Source organism: Argopecten irradians, chromosome 11, assembly GCF_041381155.1.
Source record: "Argopecten irradians isolate NY chromosome 11, Ai_NY, whole genome shotgun sequence".
NCBI classification, from domain to species: domain Eukaryota; kingdom Metazoa; phylum Mollusca; class Bivalvia; order Pectinida; family Pectinidae; genus Argopecten; species Argopecten irradians.
Window position 1 is genome coordinate 16,715,225 of NC_091144.1, and position 21,606 is coordinate 16,736,830.

Below are 21,606 nucleotides of genomic sequence, written 5' to 3' on the forward strand. Positions count from 1 at the left end.
CACACCCAGATTAGTGGAACTTTCCAACGTCATTGGGCTACGTCTGTATTCCAAGGAAAACGTAGACGGAATTGGCGAACATTTAGTAGCTTCCAGAATTCTGCAGTGGAATGGCACAAAAGAGAAAGAGCCTTATTGGAGAATAAATAACAGAAGTCCGTTTGCGCAAATTTTAAAAAGGGTTCGTAATTGTTTCACTATAAATATAGTAAATGAAAGAGAAAGGTGGCGGAGCTAGTCATGTATTACCATTATTAATATATTAAGTTATATGGCGTCTTTTCATATTCGACATACATTCACGACATTCGTAATATTTTATATTTCTTGAATAGCGTCAATGTACTATAATATTTCAGGTGTTAAATAGGCCAGAGCTTTTATGGAGAATTCGTAAGGTATACAATGTGTAGAAACTATGGAGTCCCCACATAATTTAAACCTTTGTATCTATTCTTAGATCTTCGGTACACCAACGAACATTCATTATAACATGTAATATACCATTTCGGTATGGTCCACAGCGACATTTAGTTTGGCAGTGAATGGCCCATTGCTTTGTCTTAAAAGACGAAGACCTACACCAAAAGGTATTTACGATTAATGTGTAATTATGACAAACCAAACTCGGGTCTTTTTAATTTAAATTAAGAAGTTAGTCATGTGCAATTTATTACTGCTGGTTTGCTTTCAATTTGTACAGGGTGTCCAATGTCCCTTCTTTGACAGGTAATAACGTTTGCAATACTAAACCTGTTTTGAAAATTCAAACTGGTTTTAAGAGGAGGATAATACTTATTTATCTTACGTTGGTGCATATGTATTGATTGCATCATCATTACGTGTGATGACGTCATGATATAAATTATGGCGTCTTCTATGTTTTCGCGATTCAGTAACTTTCCGTCAACATGAAAATTCAGGCTGAAATTATTGAAAATAACTATGCGACCAGAAAGAAAATCCCCTACTTTAGTGAATGTTAACTTACAAACTAGAAATATGTCTGTTAGACATTAAGTGCTCGCTAAATACTTCCTAACCTTTATTTCCGCTATGAAATCATCCTCTGCAACAGGTGTACGTAGCACTTTTGCTCATTATTCTTGGGACTATTGCAAGGAGATTGTATACGCCCTCTGTGCATTGTAATAAATACTGTCCTTTACTTCATCAGAACTTTAAATGTGAAATTACTTTGAAGTCTTGTTACATAAAAGTGTGTTTATTATCATATTGATATTGATACGATACACTTGGTTCGCTGTTCAAAATAGTCGTCCGCTAGAACATCGTCCAGTCTCTGTGCACGTGGTGACTTATATTACCTGTGTCATGCCTGAACGCCTTTCTGGGGTACATTAGATCTAGAGCTTAGAGACTCAGACTGATATTTTATAATGTGTTTTTTTTCTGTTTCTCTTACGCAAAGCTGTGTAATTTCATAAATATTTATTAGAATTGCAGCAAATGCGGTCTATGGTCACAGGGTTTAGTAAGTGCAACGTACACTTAGGACCTATGATGATGTAAAATGAATTAAATATGTGGCCGGTACTAAAATCTCTCCGTTTCGTCACTTTCTTTTATTGACTGTATTAACCTGAATTGCATTGTATTGTTCCGGAAGTTTCAAAAGTCGATCAGATGCTTAGAATGTCGTGACCGATGCAAGAGCTTGTATGATGCGCCGCTGAAAGTTTACATAAAACAAATGCGTTTAGCACTGAGTAATGTCATTGTTGATAATTTATAGTAGATTATCAATGACAAGTATATCTTAATACAGTGTATATGTTTTTGAAAGTTTGGTGTCACTAAATAATGGCGAAATCTATTAACGCTATTAGACACTGACTTCCGGTATCGCGTGCGCAGTTGGAATCTGCGCATAGCGGATGTACACAGACTCTATCCGACAAGGAAATCAATAGTACGAGTACACTCGCACTAAAAATGTCAACCAGTATGCATATATCTTTCTCCGGGAAGCAAATTTGAAGAAAAAAAATAATATCAAAATTTGAATATCAGGGATATAATTCAGAATGCCATAGGAAAGAAGGGTGGAGACCTAAAACTCATGTTGGACTGAAAGTTATTAGCCAAGTGTGAATTTCGCATGAATTTCAAAACAAATATTAAGGACATTGAAATATATTTTGTCAGGTTGTTATATCGTACAAAACAAATCATTACCTTTGTTATGATATAAACATCAAATTCCTCCATCTGATGTAACACTTTTTTTTATATAGTGTCAAACACTTTAGGACACCCTGTATATATAGAAGGTTTTTTTCCATCCTGGATGCATGCTAATCATAGGACATTCAAAGACGGTATTATTTACGATTAACTCCTAAAGAACATCTAAGGACATTCAAAGACGGTATTTTTTAAGGAATGGTTTTTATTGTTTGTTGTTTGCAAGTGCGTAAACTGAGTTTTTTGTACAGATATTTTCAATGACGCGCGTTTCTTTTATTTATATTTTGCAGACCATTTTATTAAAAAAATTATATTCAAATAAAATAAAACTCTGTTTTTCAATGTTATACGATTGTTGGAACAGTCTGCCTAATTAATTTTAATTTGACAGGAAATGCTGTGAAATTCAGAGAGTACACAAAATATAGTTCCAAATTAACTTTATCTTTTTTCATCCCATTTATACAATATTTGTTAAATATTTCCTTTGCTGATATTTACATCACATTCATACATGCAGTATATTGAAGATTTGTTATACAGATACAATATGTCTAATTGGATGTGCATTCACACTACTTGCGTAAGTCAGTGTTCCGGTTTGTGTATTCTTGCTCGGCAACCACTGCGTTTACGCACGTGTAAACGATTTCGCAGTTGATAGGGGTTATATAGCAAAGGGAAAACGGAAATGTAGATATTTACGATTAACTCTTAAAGAACATGTAAGGTAATTCGAAGACGGTATCATTTACGATTAACTCTCAAAGAACATGTAAGGACATTCAAAGACGATACTATTTACAATAACTCCCAAAGAACATCTCAGGACACTCAAAGACGATATTCTTCGGGCATCACGTTTTGGCTGTTCTACAAGTAATCTACTAGTGATATAGACACGCTTGCCTTAATACGCTATAGAAAACTACGGCTCTCACCATTACAAGGCAACACAGCGTGAATATATCAGTTATATATAAACATTCACACAAGCAACACATTGCATGTAAAAAGACCGTCCTTACGTGACCATAGCTATAAATAACATAAATAGGACATTAAACCAAACTTTATCAATCTATCAACTTAAACAGGCTAAATATCGTGCAGTATACTGATAACACAGGATCTGCAATTAGGTCGTCTTCAACTATTCATTTCTAATGGGCTTATCGAGTATCCCAGTGCCCTAATGGAAGGGCATAAAACATTTGATAATTTCAAACAGTTATATACATATCAATTTCAGAATACATTTGATATTCTTAATCTCAGTATGCCTTCTGGAAACTACAATGAGACACTATATTAGATACACTTGTATATATTTTCAGATTCTCTATAGAAATTTCAACATTATAACATTGACTAGGATATAAATTTATGCTTTTATTTTTCCAATATCTTAAGTTTGTATTTTGTATTTTTACGCCGAAATATTGTTTTGTGCAGAAACCTCCGGCATTTCTTCCCGGGTTTAAAAACCCCTGTTGGTATGACGTCGACGATGATCGTAGAGAGGCTTGGATGGAACGTGTATGTGAATCATCTACTTCAATGAGAAACACAGCTTGTCCATATTACCCGCGAAGGAAAGTAAAGAAAAAGACCCGTTTGCTTCGCTGTCTTCCTTACTTTATGTTGATTGGTCAACCTAAAAGCGGAAGTACCGATTTATTTTACCGCATTGTGGAACATCCAGATGTGTTGCCGGGCATTAATAAGGAGCCACATTGGTTCTCACGACACCGCCATTGTCAATGTAAGAACACATGTGATTACTAGAAAGAGAACTCCTTTGTTTTAACCATCATATAATTGTGAGCGTGATATCAGATGAACAGGGATATCCTTGAAAATGCACGTATAGACACATTTCAAAAGCGTCGGCATCATAGCCTAGGAACGTCGCAATGCGTCAAAATTAATGACGTCGCCGACAATAGTCCCCGCATGTAATGATGACGTCACATCATTGTCTAGTGCGTAAAAGACCGAGTTATCTTTTTTTCTAGCAACCACGGGATATACCTACAATAAATATGTATGTATCCTATTACGTTCATACGACGTTTAACGCAATCAAATCACTGTTCAATACCTATATAAGTCATATACTAAATATAAACAAATATTGAGAATAAGGTCAGTTCTTAGTTTTATTGTTAATGGTTATCAGAGATACATCTATGGTTTTCAATATTAATAATAGTGTGATGCAGTAGAACAGCACTCAATGGGAAAAAGTGAATGTGTTTCGATTTTACAGTAGTCTTACTATTGACGAGTAGTATAGAAGCTCCTTTTGACAAAAATACAGCAGCTCCGAGTAATATTTCCTTTGTCAAACAGCCACGACATTATGTTTATTAGCGCCCGTAGTACCGATTATTTTCGTCCCAGCTATTACGTATACATATGCCTTATTTTCAAAACGTTACTATTTTAACTAAACTGTACTTGTAACTTCAGTGGGAAAGGTATACACCTACTATTTATCCTATATGAACGTTCGATTTAAACTCTGTCATTTCAAGTGGTACGATGTGATCAGGAAATCAAAAAGCAGGATTAATCATCAAAAACGATATAGGTGTTTTATTTTCAGATATAGACGGCATTTTCATATTTATTTTTTGTTGTATTTCAGATTCTCATCTTGTATCATGCGACCGTAAGTATTATGTAATTTCATGATCATTTTTACTGTGCCGTTTCCTCTGATATATATAGAGAGCTCTAATTTCTGAGAAAGAACTCCATCCACTTGTGTTGTATCAGGATATCAGAAAAGGTACAAATTGAACTTCAGTCTGCATAGCTCATGGAACATTAAATTTAAAAGGAAAAACTAAACCGTCAGACTCCGATCCATTCAACCAAAACGTCACGTAAGTAAATTTCACTATGTGACTTAATCGAAATATAAGACATTATTGAGTGTTAAGATTTGTTATGTATAATATAGACTAAATAAATTAAGCTTACATAATTAGTATGTTCGTCAATTAACAAAGGTCATCAAGAATTAATGCCCATGATATCGTTTCAGCCAAATCGCCACATACGTTTACAGAATATGTGGACTATTTTCATCCAGCGGCACAAAAAATACACGACTCTAGTGATGAACAGAGGATGGAGTTGATAACAGGTAAGAATGTAAAATAACCTGGAGGTTATTTTTTTAATAATTTATAACTCAACGATAATGTTTTGTTTGTACAATGGATAAAACAGTAAAAGTATAGTTCAGTCCACCTGTTGCAAGAGATTGAGAAACGTCAAAAGCATGTATTAACAAATATACATGTAAATGCAACTACATTATAACATATATTGTGATTGTGATGGCGTATTGTTCAATTTATTGAATGTTAAATTTTATTATACAATTTGAAATGCATCACATGACCGGAAAATAATACTCTTTCATAAGTGGATTAATCCAATATTATGAGACGTCTGTATATTGAGAACACTTCCAGCTATAATAAGTGATATGACAAAATATAAATCCACGGAATTATCACACATTTTGTAGGTGACTTATAGCAAACATGTCCAGCGCTGTACAATCTTATTAAATCCTATTCAAGTTCTCCTCACTCCCGTTTTATCGAAATATAGCACGTTGTATGAAGTGGAAAGATAACATTTTTATAATTTGTAACTACCGAGTAGAAATGCCGACAAGGTAGACTTACAAATAGTGGTGGGGGTAAAGCGTGTTTTTGATAATTCTTTCAGGATATGAAAGCGTAGTTTACAGACAACATGAAATTTTGAATGTATGTGAAGCCGATTTCTTCGCAGTGTGAATCCTGCCTCGGTTTTTAGAGTTTAGACACGACATAATGATCAAATGTGTCTCGTCGTGCTATACCTCTAACATTGATGGAGTAATAAGTGGATATGAAGGATAGGTATATTACCCGGGAGTCACAAAATCTTGTAAAACCCCAGATTTTTACAACATTTTGTGATCCCGAGGGTAGAATATCGCTATCCTTCATATCCACGTATGAAAGAGTATTTTTCTCTGACACCTACGTTGATTTTCTGCAATATTTGAAATAAATTTAGAAAAACACGAGACTGCAAGTCAATTTTTTATACCAGAAGATTGTGTGATATTTTCAACTGAATTCTGGTTGTTTGTTTATTTCAAGCAAATCCAGCCTAGTCTCTGAGAAATATGTGAAAATTGTACCGAGAAACTAGAAATAATCATAGACAATTTGATGGGCTTTTCACTGAAAATGTACAATTACAAAATTTCCCCATATACTACTCTATATGTTATAGAAAAAACCTAAAGAAATTAGATATGAGGTAAACGAACAATTGCTGTATAGATTAAACTGGAAGTGACTTCATAACGGTCATATTTGAATTTTAATCGCCGCCACAATAACTTGACGTTATAGTGGTTATATAAGGAACATTTTGTGTGAGTTTGGTTTTGATCGAACAATTTGAATAGGAAAAAGTCTTTAAAATATACTGACGAAATTGTAAAAAATTCTTTTGTAAAATATTAATTACGTCCAAAAAATATTATTGAACCTATCTTAAATCTGAAGATATCAAAATCATCAGGAAGACATACTGCATCTATTTAATGTAAAAAATCTGTAAAAGAAAATTAAAAAAAAAATCTAAAAATAGTAACAATTGGTAAACTTTGAGCTTTTTAATGAGACATATTTTGTATAAGCGTGTTATATAAGTTACATCTTCCAATTTTTTTTAAATCTTAACATATAAATGCATTATCATTCATAAAAAAATAATTCAAATATACAATTTGGTTCGAACAAAACGGGAAAAAAAACAGAAAATTGCCCCTCCTGTTTAACCCCCCCCCCCACCCCCATAACTAAGGGACTCCGACCTGACCTTAATAATATGTCATATCATGATGTCCTAACCCCCGGGTATCTGTAAACAAAAAATAATGCTTATCGGTCATGGCCACCAGAGGGCCCAAATCAACACTCATCCTTTCCTACAACGATAAATCTCTAAATCTTAAATAAGTTTTCTGCGTTTTGGGTTATAGTTGTTTTTGTGTTTTTGGCTTTTACGTCATGGTGTTTTTGACCTCCTTGACTTGATTCACTGCACATCTTCAGATACATGGCTTTAATGATTTTGAAATAGTGTTTATCCTATGGCTTTCCATATTAGAGCGTTAACATAAACACTATAATATGTTAAACATTTTAAGAATTTTGCAAAGATCGAATGTTTTTTTTCTCCCAGAAATGCCATAAAACTTTAACCGGAAGTGCCACCGAGATATCAAAGACATCAAATTCATCAGAATGACAATCTGCATTGGTCTATAACATATTTTACACAATCCAAAAGAAATAAATAAACTTGATAAAGTTTGACCTTATAGCGAATCGATACAGTAATATTAGAAAAAGTTAGTGTTATTGCGATCTACATAAAACATAAAATATAATTGCTGTATCTCAAACGGCTTTTAAATTATAGCTGTTTTAGTCTTTCAAGGTATAACATCATGGCGGCCATATTGGATTTTCGATCAACATGAAAACACTATTTTAATTGCAGAATAACATTAATTACATTTACATAATATATACTTATAATAATACCATATCAAAGAAACAAAACATAACAAAGAATGACAATGTATTGACTCCTGCCCTATCAGGGCCTCGAACTCACGATCTACTGCACCCAGGTCACCAAAAAAGAGGTTTCTATGACGACGTGATAGTCGGTTCGATATGCTGACATGATCATTGTGTAAATTGTCAAATTAATCTCAATAATTGTCAAATCTCAATAATTGTCAAATCAAATCAACCCGGATATTGCAGGGAATGTATATTTCATTAAGGAAGATAATTGAAAACAGAAATGAATGAATTACTGTCACAGACACATACCACCAGTAATTTGTTTGTTTAAAGTCCAAATGAATACTATTTATGGAAACAATTGATTATTAATATATAGTCACAGTGAATCCGTGGTAAATACTGAAAGCGCGAATTTAAGTCGTCGCGAAATGATAATATTGCATAGCTTTTTCTAGCTATTCCAATCAACAAATGTATTGTGTTGCATTCGTTAGGCAACTGTAGAAAAATGACTTTAATCGAACAACTCGAAAAAATGTCACCAGAATTTAACCCTTTATTGGATTATCGATTCTGAACTACACAGTTGGATATATCGCTTTCTTAGCTACTGTTGGCAAACATTAACTTAAAAAGAGAAATATTCAAAAAGTATAAGTTAATATGGTGTCCTTGATGGCATGTATCAGTTACACCATACAAAGGGAAAGAGTTCCACTATAACAAGGAGTAACGAATACACCACAGTCTTCCATTGTGCTTAGATACGACATAGTAACATAGGACAATGTTGTGTGGCGTATAAATTTATTTGCGGTGTAAACTTATCCCGTTGATATACGAAAATAGTAATTCAATTTCAAAACTTACAAGCTTGAACTAGTAAGGAATTCAATTTCAACATTTTTTTAAAAGTATATGTAAAGTATATGAAAAAGAACTGAACAACAGATAAATCCTATATAAGTTATTCCCCTAAAAAGCAGTAGCTCCACGTTAGATGTTCATTGTTTTACTAGATATATTAAATAATTCTTCTATTGAGTTTGTACGATCAATGTTGGGGTGAAAAAAGAGGTTGTTAGTACTTAGTAAAAGCATATATAAAATACATTATAAACCCGTCAGTTCCTGTTTATGTTGTATGTGTAGGTGAAGGCAGTCAGTCGACACTTTGGGATCACCGTTGGTGGTGGCTCTTTCCTGGAAATAAAAACGACGAGGAACCGAAATTGCTTAACGCTCATTTTGTACGTCACATTCTGCCGGACGTGAAATTGGTGGTCATACTTAGAGATCCAGTCGATAGGTAAGGAGAATTATTTATCAAAAAAAAAATCCAAACAATACCTTAAAAGGACCATACTAATGTGTATTTAGGCAGTTGTGTATGATACCAATGCATATGATGGCCATGGGGATAGAATGCCATTTGTAAATAAACTACTGGAGATAAGGTAATTAATTTTGCCTTTGCAAATCGTAGACAGAATATCAATTTTCATGAATCTACTTGACTTTGTCACCACAAACGATCATTTTTCGAACTTGATAAGAATGATAATGACATTCAGTCCGCTAAACAGTTAAAAAAACATCGAAGACATTAGTTTATCTTTGTAAAAATGTTAACGATCTGCTATTTAGTACATCACATGATAATTACCTGGGATGCGATTGGATTGCAGCCATGGTCTATTTTGCGACAGTTCCCTGTCCTTCTTGTCTACGGAGGACTATACCTGACTACGGGAACTATATCAAAGTATAGTCCCCCGGGAATGAACACGCGACCAAATATATGACGTCGTAATGAATGTCATGTGACGTACGAAATCTATTATGACCCTTTCCCTCGGGAACAGTTCTACAGTTCTCGCCAGACAACACTATACGAGAACAGTTCCCTCTGAAAAGGGTCATAATAGAATAATATAACTATGACGGGTATTTAAGGATTAAAGAATATTTCTAGTTGTTTTATCGAAAGATAAAGTTGAGTAGGGTATCGATATTTGGAATGGACCACGAAACGATATTTCATCAATTTGCGTGCAACCAAATATGTTACAAATAGAAATAGGATGTACATGTTGTAGCAAACATTACAATGTTGCTGACACAAGATGTAAACATTGCGACGTCATCGGAATTTGAAAACTGTACATTGTACAACATTGTATATTTATTAAACGCACTACACGGAAGCATTGCTCAAAGAGATACGGTAGTAACATATATTTCAGATTATACCCCGACTACTTATATTTGTATACATACAAAAGTATAAATTTTGAACGATATTACCTATCATTAGATCATTGAAATTAAAGTTTTACGTAATCGCCGATATAGTTTCATCACTGTACTGGGGATATCATTAATTGTATTTTGTTGTTATGCTTAATTATAAATAAACATTTATTTTAAAAATAAACTTTTCATGAATTGCGCTGTTTTACTAAATTCCATCCGCTAATCCCTTATCGATTCATGAAAAATAATAGCCTGTCACAAAATGGTAAAAAAACGATCGATGACAATTTTATATACAATGTATATACATTTTTTTTCCAAATCCTTAATAATTACTATTGTATGACTTGAATTTCAGATTATATTCCGACTACTTATATTTTAAAGCGGTACAAAATAAGTCAGTAGAGGATTTTCACAGCAGAGCACAAAGAGCCGTGGCTACATTTAATGATTGTATGATGAGGCACAGTCTACGTTATTGCGCATATAGGGTAAGTTGTGGATCATTAATCAACATCGGAAACATCAAAAATAAATTCTTTTCAGGTTTGAACCACAAACTGTTCTGAATTTATCCATTTAAGGATAGTCTATGGTGATATTGCAGTCTCATTGCAATATCAATCCGAGTTTTTGTGATTATCAAAAAATGGTTACCTCTATTTTCAAGAATTTTGTATATACAAATTTTAATAAACGACCAGTTTGGTGTGCGACGACATTTTTAGCTATATCAAATTCATTTTAGATGTAAATATTTTCAATATTCACTGTGGTTAAAGTACTAAACATTTAAGTGTGAGCGTATAACATATTGATTTTTTTATATATATATTTCAGGTTTGTTAAAGTATTTTTTATTAAGAAATGCTGAAAAATCACAAATTTTGTAACTAGACAAAACATCAAGGTCACCGACTGCCATTTTTACAACAGCAATATTTAAACTTTTAAAAATGGAGAAAAATAAAGCATATCACCATATTTTTTATTTCAATTTAAGCTTTGGTATGAACTACTATTTCAAACAAATTATGTAATAAAAATAAAGTTGTTTATCTCAGCAGAAATGGTCCTTAGTTCCAAAAATGAACAAAAGTAAAAGTAACGCCTTTTTAATAATTACGTTTCTCATTAAATGAGCGTGAATATCTGCAAGTAATATATTTTCCATATTTATTTCTGCTTTATTGAAACAAAATGGACACTATAAACCAACCGCGTGATTTCCGCGCAGACTTTCACGTTTACATGATTTTATCGGTGATATAATTTTCGGATGGTTTTACTGTACTGTACTTGTACTCTGAACATTTTCGCGGATTTTACAGATGAAATAGTCATCGAAATACGGGATATTTTATCTCGCGCGCGTACGTATACAAGTAAATAGTTGTTTTATTATCAGACTTGTGCATACCATATTAATTTACGAATGAATATTATATAATTTTGATTCATTATTAGGTTTATTTTGCGGATTTGCGGCTTACAGTAGGTCTATATGTTGTGTTCCTTGAAGATTGGATGACGGTTTTCCCCAGGAAACAATTCTTCATCACCGCATTAGATGACTACTCAAAGAACCAAACGATGGTCGCATCTAACCTCTTCAAGTTTCTAGATTTAAGTAAGTACTGTCCTTTTGTAAGAACACGTAGATGATAATAAAAACCGTTTTCCATACACGGCGAATATCCGCCGACAATGGATTTCAATAAGTTAGTTGCATAAATAGTTTATGTCAATTACTTTAAAAGCAATCTGAATATTATTATGGCTATGTACAACGCACCTACAATGACACTGATAACATTAAATCCTGCTGTGCCTGTTACAGTTACAAATCATTGTGAAAACAATTACAACGCGCTTTTGCTTTGACTGAAAATACCACGTATAATATTGATTTCATAACGATACGTCATCCCATCACAAATCGTACAAGTTAAATATCAAATTTGATCGCAAATAAGACTTTCGTACTTTTCAATAATTTCGTTTCAGTAAGACACTACATGTATCAGAGTTACATTAAATGTTGGTGTATACAATGAGATTAATGTAATGATCAATTCATCATACACAACTCGTGTTGATGAATGGTTGATGAATAGTTGGATATGTCAATGTTCGTTTTAGTTTATATTCGTCTACTACCTGTTTGTGACTTCATTTCAAAGTACTGATTATTACTTACTTTACTGCATGAGCAGAAAGTGACAATCCGTGACGCGTTTAGTATTTATAACCCTTTTCCGAAATTCTACCAGTCCATAGAAAGGAAATAGAATACATAATGCTAAGAGTTGAATTCTAAAATGTACGCAATTCCATATTGTATCCAAGAAACTGTATAAGCATTAAGGTAATGCAAATCCAATGCGACAGGGTATAACTCACATCCTTACAGGGGACTATTTTTGTTATCATAACAAGTAGGACATTAGATAAAACTGCTGCCGCCGTTCCATACGCAAAAAGGCGACTAAATCTGTGGTCTTTTCATTTCTATTATTTCTAACTGACTGTGTCTTTCCTAACGCCTCTCTTGACACCAGCTCTTTTTTGACCTTAAATTGAGCGGTCGTCTCTATGAGGAACGATCTGCAATACGGGTCGATTTAGTGTTTGGTTTATAGATCTTATTAAAAGCCAGGATCATTTAAGAACGGCCCCGATCATCCTCGATACCCCATGGTTTATATTTGCTGACGCTATATCCACCCCTGGACCATCTCATAGTAAAAAATTGATTCAGTTCGAGAGAAAAATTCCAAAACGAAAGATTTCCTTTGAAGACTAAGAGAGAGCGACGCCCAACGTCAAAGGCACACAGTTAACCACAGTGTACCGTTATACGATTATTTTGATGTACATCAAAGGACGAAAGCACATGTTTTGTTCTCTTGTCTCCAGTTATATACTATGAGATAGTGCAGGTGTGGATATAACGTCAGTGATAGTAACCCCTGTGGTATAATGGATGGCCTCCCATATATGCATAGTATTGCAAAGTGTGAATATTTGTATGTTTTGGGAGACTGTGGTGTATATTCGTGTTGTGTCCGATTGTAGTAGTAGAACCAGGTCACTAAACACGGGTTTTGTAAATTGACCAACAACTTAATAGCTTTTTAATGATTTGTTTCAAACTTTGTATAATATGGATGTCTATAATTTGACACAGCACTTGCTTCACCGTCGGTTACCTTGGAGACATAATTAAGGAGCATTTCGTTGGCATGGTTTGTCATAGGGATAACAGAGTATTAGTTAGCCATCGGCTTGCACTTTTGGAGCTTTTGTCTCTTTTGTCGTGGTACAATATATGAGAAGATAGTAAATAGTCTTAAACTATAATCATGTTTCATCCCATTTGTAGGTGATGTCGATGGCAATGAACCTAAGAGGACGCGTTTGAATAAAAGGAAGCCTTCTGGACGACAAGTAGGCGACATGCTAACGGAGACCAGACTGCTATTAAAACAATTGTATAAGCCATTTAATCACGCACTCTCAACACTTTTGGAAGATCCAATATTTCTCTGGGGGACATAGCATAGCCAAGGAAACAGAATAAAGCTAACAAAGAAAATTATAAACTTAATGTTGAGTTTCGTATATTACAGTGCCGTCCTATTATCAAGATAAAACAAATAATTTTATATGGTTTGAATTTGACATCTGTTCATAGGCCGTCGTTTTTTAGTTGTGCGGGCATTTTTATTTCAGGGCACATATTCACATGTGTTTGTATAAATAGATCAGTGTTGTCAACCTGTTTTTATCTCACCACAAATAATAAATAATAATCATTACTTGTATATTTATTTGAAGAAATGAGATCTGGCATATTTACTGTAACTTAGTTAATATTCTTTTTTTCGTGTTGAATGTCAGTATCGTTGTTTCTGTTCGCTTTACACTCAAGTTAACCTACTTTTTATTATGAAACATTGCAATCCTCATCATTCATGGGCGATGTAAGCTAACCGTCTGCTAAACGCTATGTTTGTTTTCTATTCGGAACTCACTCTATCACATCGTAGTTACATTGTATTAATAATATAACAACCATTGAGTTATAGCCGACTGTCCCCCTATTGCTTGATAGAATGCATCCTCGATACTCCAGAGGTTACTATTACTAAGGTAGTAGCACCCCTGGACTATCTCATAGTAAAAACGGAGACAGTTGGGGAGAAAAAAAACCTACCAATCACAGGCCTGCTGAGATTTCCTTTGAAAATTAAAGAAAAAACGATGCTTAACTTCAAAGCCACTATGAGATAGTCCAGGATTGGATATATGTCATAAATATAAACCCCTGGGGTCTCGAGGACGGACCGTAGGAGGCAAATAAACTTTGGATATTATCATTTCCTTTCTACTTAGCTTACTTTTTCATCTTATTTTTTACCTTATGCTTGCCCCTGTGTGGAAGGATCTTGGTTCTGTCCCCTGGCCGAGACACACCATGGTCTATAAAAGTGGTTGTTTCTGTATCTGCTTAATGAAGATGCTGTCTTGTTTTTGTTTGTATCTGTTATGTTGTGTATGCAGAACGTACATAAATGTAAACGCTGTATTGCAAGAAAGTGCGTGTTTTGTAGGGGTTAAAATTTTCATATTGATACCAAATAGACATTATACATATTGATTCTCTCATACCTATGAGTGTAATACTGGCTGGTCTAATGCAGTACATCCATATCACCTGAGACTGTAATACATGGCAACCCATGAAATACAACCTTGTGGCGTCACGGCGTCAACAAAATTATCAATTTCTCGGTAAAATTTAAATAATTTCGTTTCAAAAACTTGATTCTCTCATACCTATGAGTGTAATACTGGCTTTTCTAATGCAGTACATCTATATCACCTGAGACTGTAATACATGGCAACCCATGAAATACAACCTTGTGGCGTCACGGCGTCAACAAAATTATCAATTTCTCGGTAAAATTTAAATAATTTCGTTTCAAAAACTTGGCTGGTTTTACTATAAAAGATGCAAACAACGGAATTTGCGTTGAAAAAAAATCACAATTTTCATGTAATGATACTTACAGTCGAGTTTTTTTCGATTCTTTTCAAAATGGCGGGATATTGTAGTTGTAAATAGCACACCGGTGTATGAGATAAATATACTCTTTTTTATGCGGATATGAAGCATATAGAATATCCCTATTTTTCGTATCCACTTAAGAAAAGAGTCTTATATTATAAATGCAAGGTCTAAATACTAACAAATAAATTGATCGATGCTATTTAATATTATCTAATTTATGGTGTCCATTACAAGCCTTATGTAATCTGTACCGATCACCAGTATCCCGACAGACCTAAGACTATAACTGATTCAAATTATAGATTTTTAATCTCTTCAAAATTATATTGCAAGCATACAGTGAGTTGGACGACTGGTTTTGCCAATTGTCAGTATGATGCGAGCTGTTGAAGTGTGCTGTCCTGAGAGAGGATTATTTCATTAGCTTAACTTAAAGTCCAAATATCCGTATCTGTCTTATTTTTTCATTATTTAGAAGAATGCCGAAAAATAAATGCCGAGACAGGACTAAATCGAAATCAAGATGAGCGATAATGAAAATGGAAACTTTGGATAAAAATCAAATTAATATTGAGGTGGGTCCTATCTAGTCAAACAAACCGAAGTTAGCCGACATTGTAACGTTGTTGCCGATAACGTAATGAGGCTACCGTAACTACGTAACGTCTGTCCAAACTCTTTCGAGAACAGGTCATGAACTTTCCGACTTACGTTCGGGAATAATCGTAATGTCTGTGACGACCAGTTAAGAATGAAGGCATGTTTACAAGAATAGAATTTCAACAACTGCTATACCAATGTTATTAAGAAATAATTACAAATATTTTTTGATATAACTTAATTTAAATTACATCTACAAATACTAACGATATTGGGGTCGAATCTAACCTGAATTTGTGTTGATAGTTACTTATATTGTGGCTCTAATGTGTATTCTGATTGGTCGATAGATAGTAAAAATAGTTGTCAAACGCGGCAATTCAATGAGGAACATTTTACTCTTCACTCGAAACTCTTGATATCTTAACTGTCAACAGCTTTGTCATTTCATAGTACATTATATGTAGCTACTCATCTAACTTACAACACAACTATATAAGCAGAGGTATTTGTTTAATACATGTGACTTTTTGGAAATATCATTGTCTATAATTATGAATAAATCGCCGTTTTCGGAATCCTGCCGTCACGTCATTTTTCCTGACGTTATTGGATTATTGCTGTAATGACGTCAGAATCCTTTGCCTGCCCGCCCCAGCACAGCCAATGAAAAACGTTTCATGTTATATCACTCTAGGCCTAGCGACATACATATCGTATGCAAAATATCAAACGGGCGAAATCATTGTATATCAGGTAGATTATGTGATACTAAAAGTGTTCTTGTTGCTCTGGTGTATACCATCATAAGTATTTTATTGGTTGCCCAATATTCACGATACTTAGATTTATCATTTTGTAGAAACTGTATATGTAGTGCGATGATTACTTTAATGGTGTCGGCGTTGGGGTATGCTGTTATGTGGTATTATTGGTGGCGTGTTTTACTTCTTATAAAATGAAAAATTGTAGTTATTGTCAATATGGATAATTTAAATGTTGTAACATTTCGAGCTCTAATATCAGTAGAATGGTGCGATGAGGAAATCATTTAATTAAGTTACACGATATCTAATGAATACCTTTACAAGTCATAAAAAACAGGATTCAGTATCGCTGTTTTCAATATTTTTGAGCGATCGTGATTACCGTGGATGCCGTGCCAGATTTTTAAACTGTCAAAAAATTTGCCACGGCAGTCACGGTACAAATGGTGAACGCCACAGGACGTAATAAAACGGGATTGACCTAACAAAACGTAACAGTGCGTGCGAGGCCGTAACAAAACTTCCAGAGTGTCCGTGGTGGAACGGGAAGCAAGCACGTTCCCCGGAATCTCACGGTGATTTCAAGTTTTGTGACGTTCTGTTGCGTTTTCCACGTTTTATCACAGTTGATGCAGATTTGCAGCACGTTTTGTGCCGTTTTGTCCAGGTTTGTTAAGCTTTTCACGACAAGCCAAGGTGGATGATTGCCGTTTCAATGCGTTCTGTTAAGGCACATCAAGGCTTGTAGGGGTTGAAAGCCCGAAGTGATACGTCTTACAACGGTCTTACGTTGCAAGCAATATATAATGGAGTATCAGTGCCTGGCCTGGTACATATTTGCTACTTCATGGAATTATTTGTATTAATAAATAGAAATAGGACTATCATACACATTTAAGCCATCAAATTATACCAAAGCTATTATTGCAAAAGGTGATAACCATTACAGAACAAAATAAAATAGCGTAGAAATACTTGGCTATAATAATTATATATTTGTACCAAATATTTTCGGCAATAAATATTGTTTCATTTGCTTAAAAAAAGCCCGGCATCAGACTTTCGTCCATAGTAAGCCTTGGCGGAGCGTGAAAAACGTATAGGAGCTTGATCAAAACGTGTAAAACGTAGCAGACTTCATCAGATCGTAACAGGCCCAGAGAAAACGTAGTGGTATCCTTGATAGATCGTGCTAAACCCGTAATGTACTTTTAACCTCCGGGAACAGCATTTTCTCCTACATTCACGGTCCACCACGTAATCCGTAAAAGACCGGGGCAAAACTTCACAAGACCTAGCTCAAATTGAATACAAAGACAAAAATAGCCAATATTTGACGGCGCAATACGTTTCGGGCAAACGGGGCTACTGTGGTCGCCGGGAACATAGTGTAAACCTAGCATAACCAAGCTTTACAAAAGTTATTTCAAATAGTACAGCACATAAATGCATTGGAACACGATCTATATATTTTCTTTCAAAAAGCAACGTTATTTTTATCAACATCGTAGGATTCATAAACAAACTACTTGTACCGGTACACTTACACAACGTTTACTTAATCATTACATATAGAAAGTAGTTCATCGTTCCACTGGAACAAAACCTTAAGATTTCATATAAAAATGAAAAGACTACGTATTACAATCTTACCATCGACAAAATATCATTGGGAACACACAATACCGTAAACAGACTTGTATGCTTTATTTTACCTGTATATGGTAATCATTAACAATGTATCAGATAAAATGATTACATTTAAATAATTAATTTTTCTTTGTTTTCATACCAAATCTGGCTTTCTGATTGGCCAATATTTTTTTGCATACCACTATAAAAAAAATCCGAGAATGGAGCGAAATCCCGACGTTATCGTGATGTCACAATAGAGACATTGACGTTGCGTATTGATTCGGAAAAAGAATCCCTTGAAAAAACCACCTTAATGTTACATTTAAACATACTTCATTTTATCAAATAGAGTATAAAATTTATTATAAGTATTGATGTCACCATTTTTTAATTTTATCGAATTTTGAAAAAAAAATTGTTTGCAAACTTTTGTGAGAATCCGCTACGCGGATTCACACAGTTTGTAAACTTTTTTTTTCATACCCCGAGTTTTCTATATGAACTTCCGAATCGTGCAGGAGTTCCAGTCACTTACTGATAAAAGACCACTAAATAATCAAACGTTTGGAAAATCCCCGTTTTAACTCGCTTGTATTTCAGCGACCAACCTTATTAAAGGAAATATTATAGCCTTTTCTCATACACCAGCGTGCTTTTATCAAACAAGACCTTTGGTTTTAATTGTAACTCTGCCTGTAGGTCTTATAAAGGCTACCCCCTAACACATTCATATCCTGCATATTTCAGTGTTGTGGAAAGTAAGTAGTAAGCACACGACTTGTGGAGGGCACACACTGTTACCAATCTTTTATCCGATACTACCCGCTACATTATAGCTATATATCTATGCAAATTTCCCGGATAGTCCAGTTAGTGTTAAGTGTATATCTAGTCAGCCATGACGCGGATGATATCTTTATAAATTGTCAAGCAAGTTTTGGAGAAAAAATTCTATTTCATTTTCAGCAAAGCGCTGTAGGAATGCACTTGACGAACTATTTTTCTATTTGATTCATTTTGCGTTCATAACCTCTTTCAATGCGTTGATGACCCCAGCCGTTACTTATTATAGGAAGTTTGATAGTTTAATCAACTAAGCTCAAAACCATTCACATCGGTTTTATAAATATCAAATTTTTCAATAACAATACATGTTGAATACAGTACATTAGGTTTCACGTCTGACATTAAAAATCCTATCTACTGCATTTAATGTTACCATTACGGAAATGAAGTACGGTATTACACTGTAAGATAAATACGCATTCAATGGTCCTTTCTGATGTCCGTCCAATAAAATAATAATGGTAATAAAATAGTCGAACAACTACTATCAAATACTCGCATTAGTGGAAGCGGATAATCGCAGACCTCAGAAAACCATGCGATCTTTTCACATGTGTATCGTATTGATCGGGCCCTACAGGTAGTTTTTATCACACCTTCTATCCATATGATCGTTATCTTTTCTTTTCTTTCTAAATTACTTTAGTTTTCCTTTTTCTCATGTCTCACATTGTCTCAATTTTGGCCTTGAGGTGAATGCTCGCCCCTATGAGAAAGGTTCTGTTTTTAGTTTCCTGGCTAAGACACACTAAAGCCTATATACAAAATGTAGTACTGCACGGTATAATGAAAGTGGAACGAGCGACACCATATTTTAGTGTGATAGCACTATTGATCCCCATCTTTGTATAAGGGATTTTCCTTGCTCCATTTTATATATAACAAACAAGTCTTTATAATAAGTAAAGATTATTGATTGTATTTCCGTCATTTATTATAATAATAAATGACCTCATTCATTTCAAGAATATGGAGTTGTTGTTGTTCTTCTCATTATACAAACATAGCACATCCATGATCTTTACTGAAGCAGAGCTAAAGTCTATTGTATTCTACCCATGAACATTGACGTCCGGCACGGCCGAAAATAGTCAGTTCTATGATCAGCTCTCTAACAACAATCCTGTGGGTTTGGATGGGTAATAGTGCAGGCTCCGGCAACTCTGGAAATGGAGATATGGTATCGGGAAAACATGGACACCGAAATATGTCTGACGTGGTACAGATCTGCAACTATTGACGACAAAACCTTACTGTGAACTTACTTGAAGTCCTTCCTTACGTGGAGTCTCCTTTATGTTGTTGGAGTCGTTCAGGATTGCAAGATAACCCTTTCCATTAAGCGCATGTTTTAGAATGATTCAGATAATAATATTAAGTGTATTTTTACATAAGGTTAATAGCATTTGGGACTAAAAGTTTTTGAGTTGATTTTGGTTAATCTATGTACTTTTGATTTAATGCTGCCGGACATCTTGAATTTCAGATTTGGGGTTATTTTGACAAATAATATAATCGAATTATTTTGTATCAAACACTACAAAATACCAATACTAATTGTATTCGCAGGTATTTTATTTGCTTAAAGTCAGCTTAGCCAATTATTATATATGTATTATTATAATATACAAAAGTATGATAATTTTGTTTTGTCCACACGGTTGGAATTACTTCCTTCTCCCATATTTATCATTCGAAGTAATTCGTATTCAACAGACTTACGTTTGATTGGATCCCGTGTCATTTGGAAAATCCTGTTGATATCACTTCTTTGACCCTTATAATATATTATAATATTATATTATACAGATATATGTGCATTTCGAAAATTTGGCGGCCATCTTGGAATACATAATGACAGTCTTTCTAAATTAGGTTTAACAAAATCGGCTAGTATTAGAGTATAGTTTAACATTTGGATCTAGCTTATATAGGTCATGAGATATGGCTAAACGAATGTGATTATAGCGGCCATTTTGAAAACCAATATGGCGGCCGCCAGGGGCCGTGATTTTTGGGGTCTATATTTTTTCTTAAAACTTATGTTCTAAAGGAATCATATACATGTACAAAGTTTCACGCTTTCTTTAAACTTTGAACGCTTTTTAGGCTTACACATGTAGCCGTTCCACTAATAGTCGTGTAGAATTGGACAACACTACTGATCATCCATGTCCTGATACATGTATAAGGTAGATACAGAACCAATAAAAGAACACTTTTCACCCTTCCAAGAGATACGAATATACCCAGATTACTGCTATTAGCTAAACATAATGATAACTACTCATTTTTCCTGCTTAAGGGAGGTAACCGCTATTACAAACTTACAAAGTATGTTCCTAATTTTACTTCTCTCTGAATATCAATTACATATATGTGCCATTAAATCTAAATATTCTAGACTCAGCAAAGGTCCGTACACGTGTTTAGCATGTTTCGGGTAGAGTTGGGTAAATCGTCGTGCCGGTAACAGCATCAGACAATAACGGTATATACAGATAAACGTGTCAATGTGTTACAACAAAGTAAAGAATGCAGAATTGAAAAGTTCATCACTGGAACGGGACCTACAAACAAATGT

The 21,606-nt window shown here is 34.3% G+C and overlaps 1 protein-coding gene across 1 annotated transcript; it reads left to right on the forward strand.

Moving 5' to 3' along the window:
* Window positions 1-2,761: 2,761 nt before the first annotated feature.
* On the forward strand, window positions 2,762-13,748 carry LOC138334434 (carbohydrate sulfotransferase 15-like). The gene is made up of 8 exons (XM_069283097.1): window positions 2,762-2,794; window positions 3,667-3,976; window positions 4,865-4,888; window positions 5,267-5,368; window positions 8,991-9,147; window positions 10,453-10,588; window positions 11,565-11,727; window positions 13,483-13,748. The coding sequence occupies exons 1-8, from the start codon at window positions 2,762-2,764 to the stop codon at window positions 13,656-13,658; spliced, it is 1,101 nt and encodes a 366-aa protein (XP_069139198.1). The 3' UTR covers window positions 13,659-13,748.
* The last annotated feature ends 7,858 nt before the right edge of the window (window positions 13,749-21,606 follow it).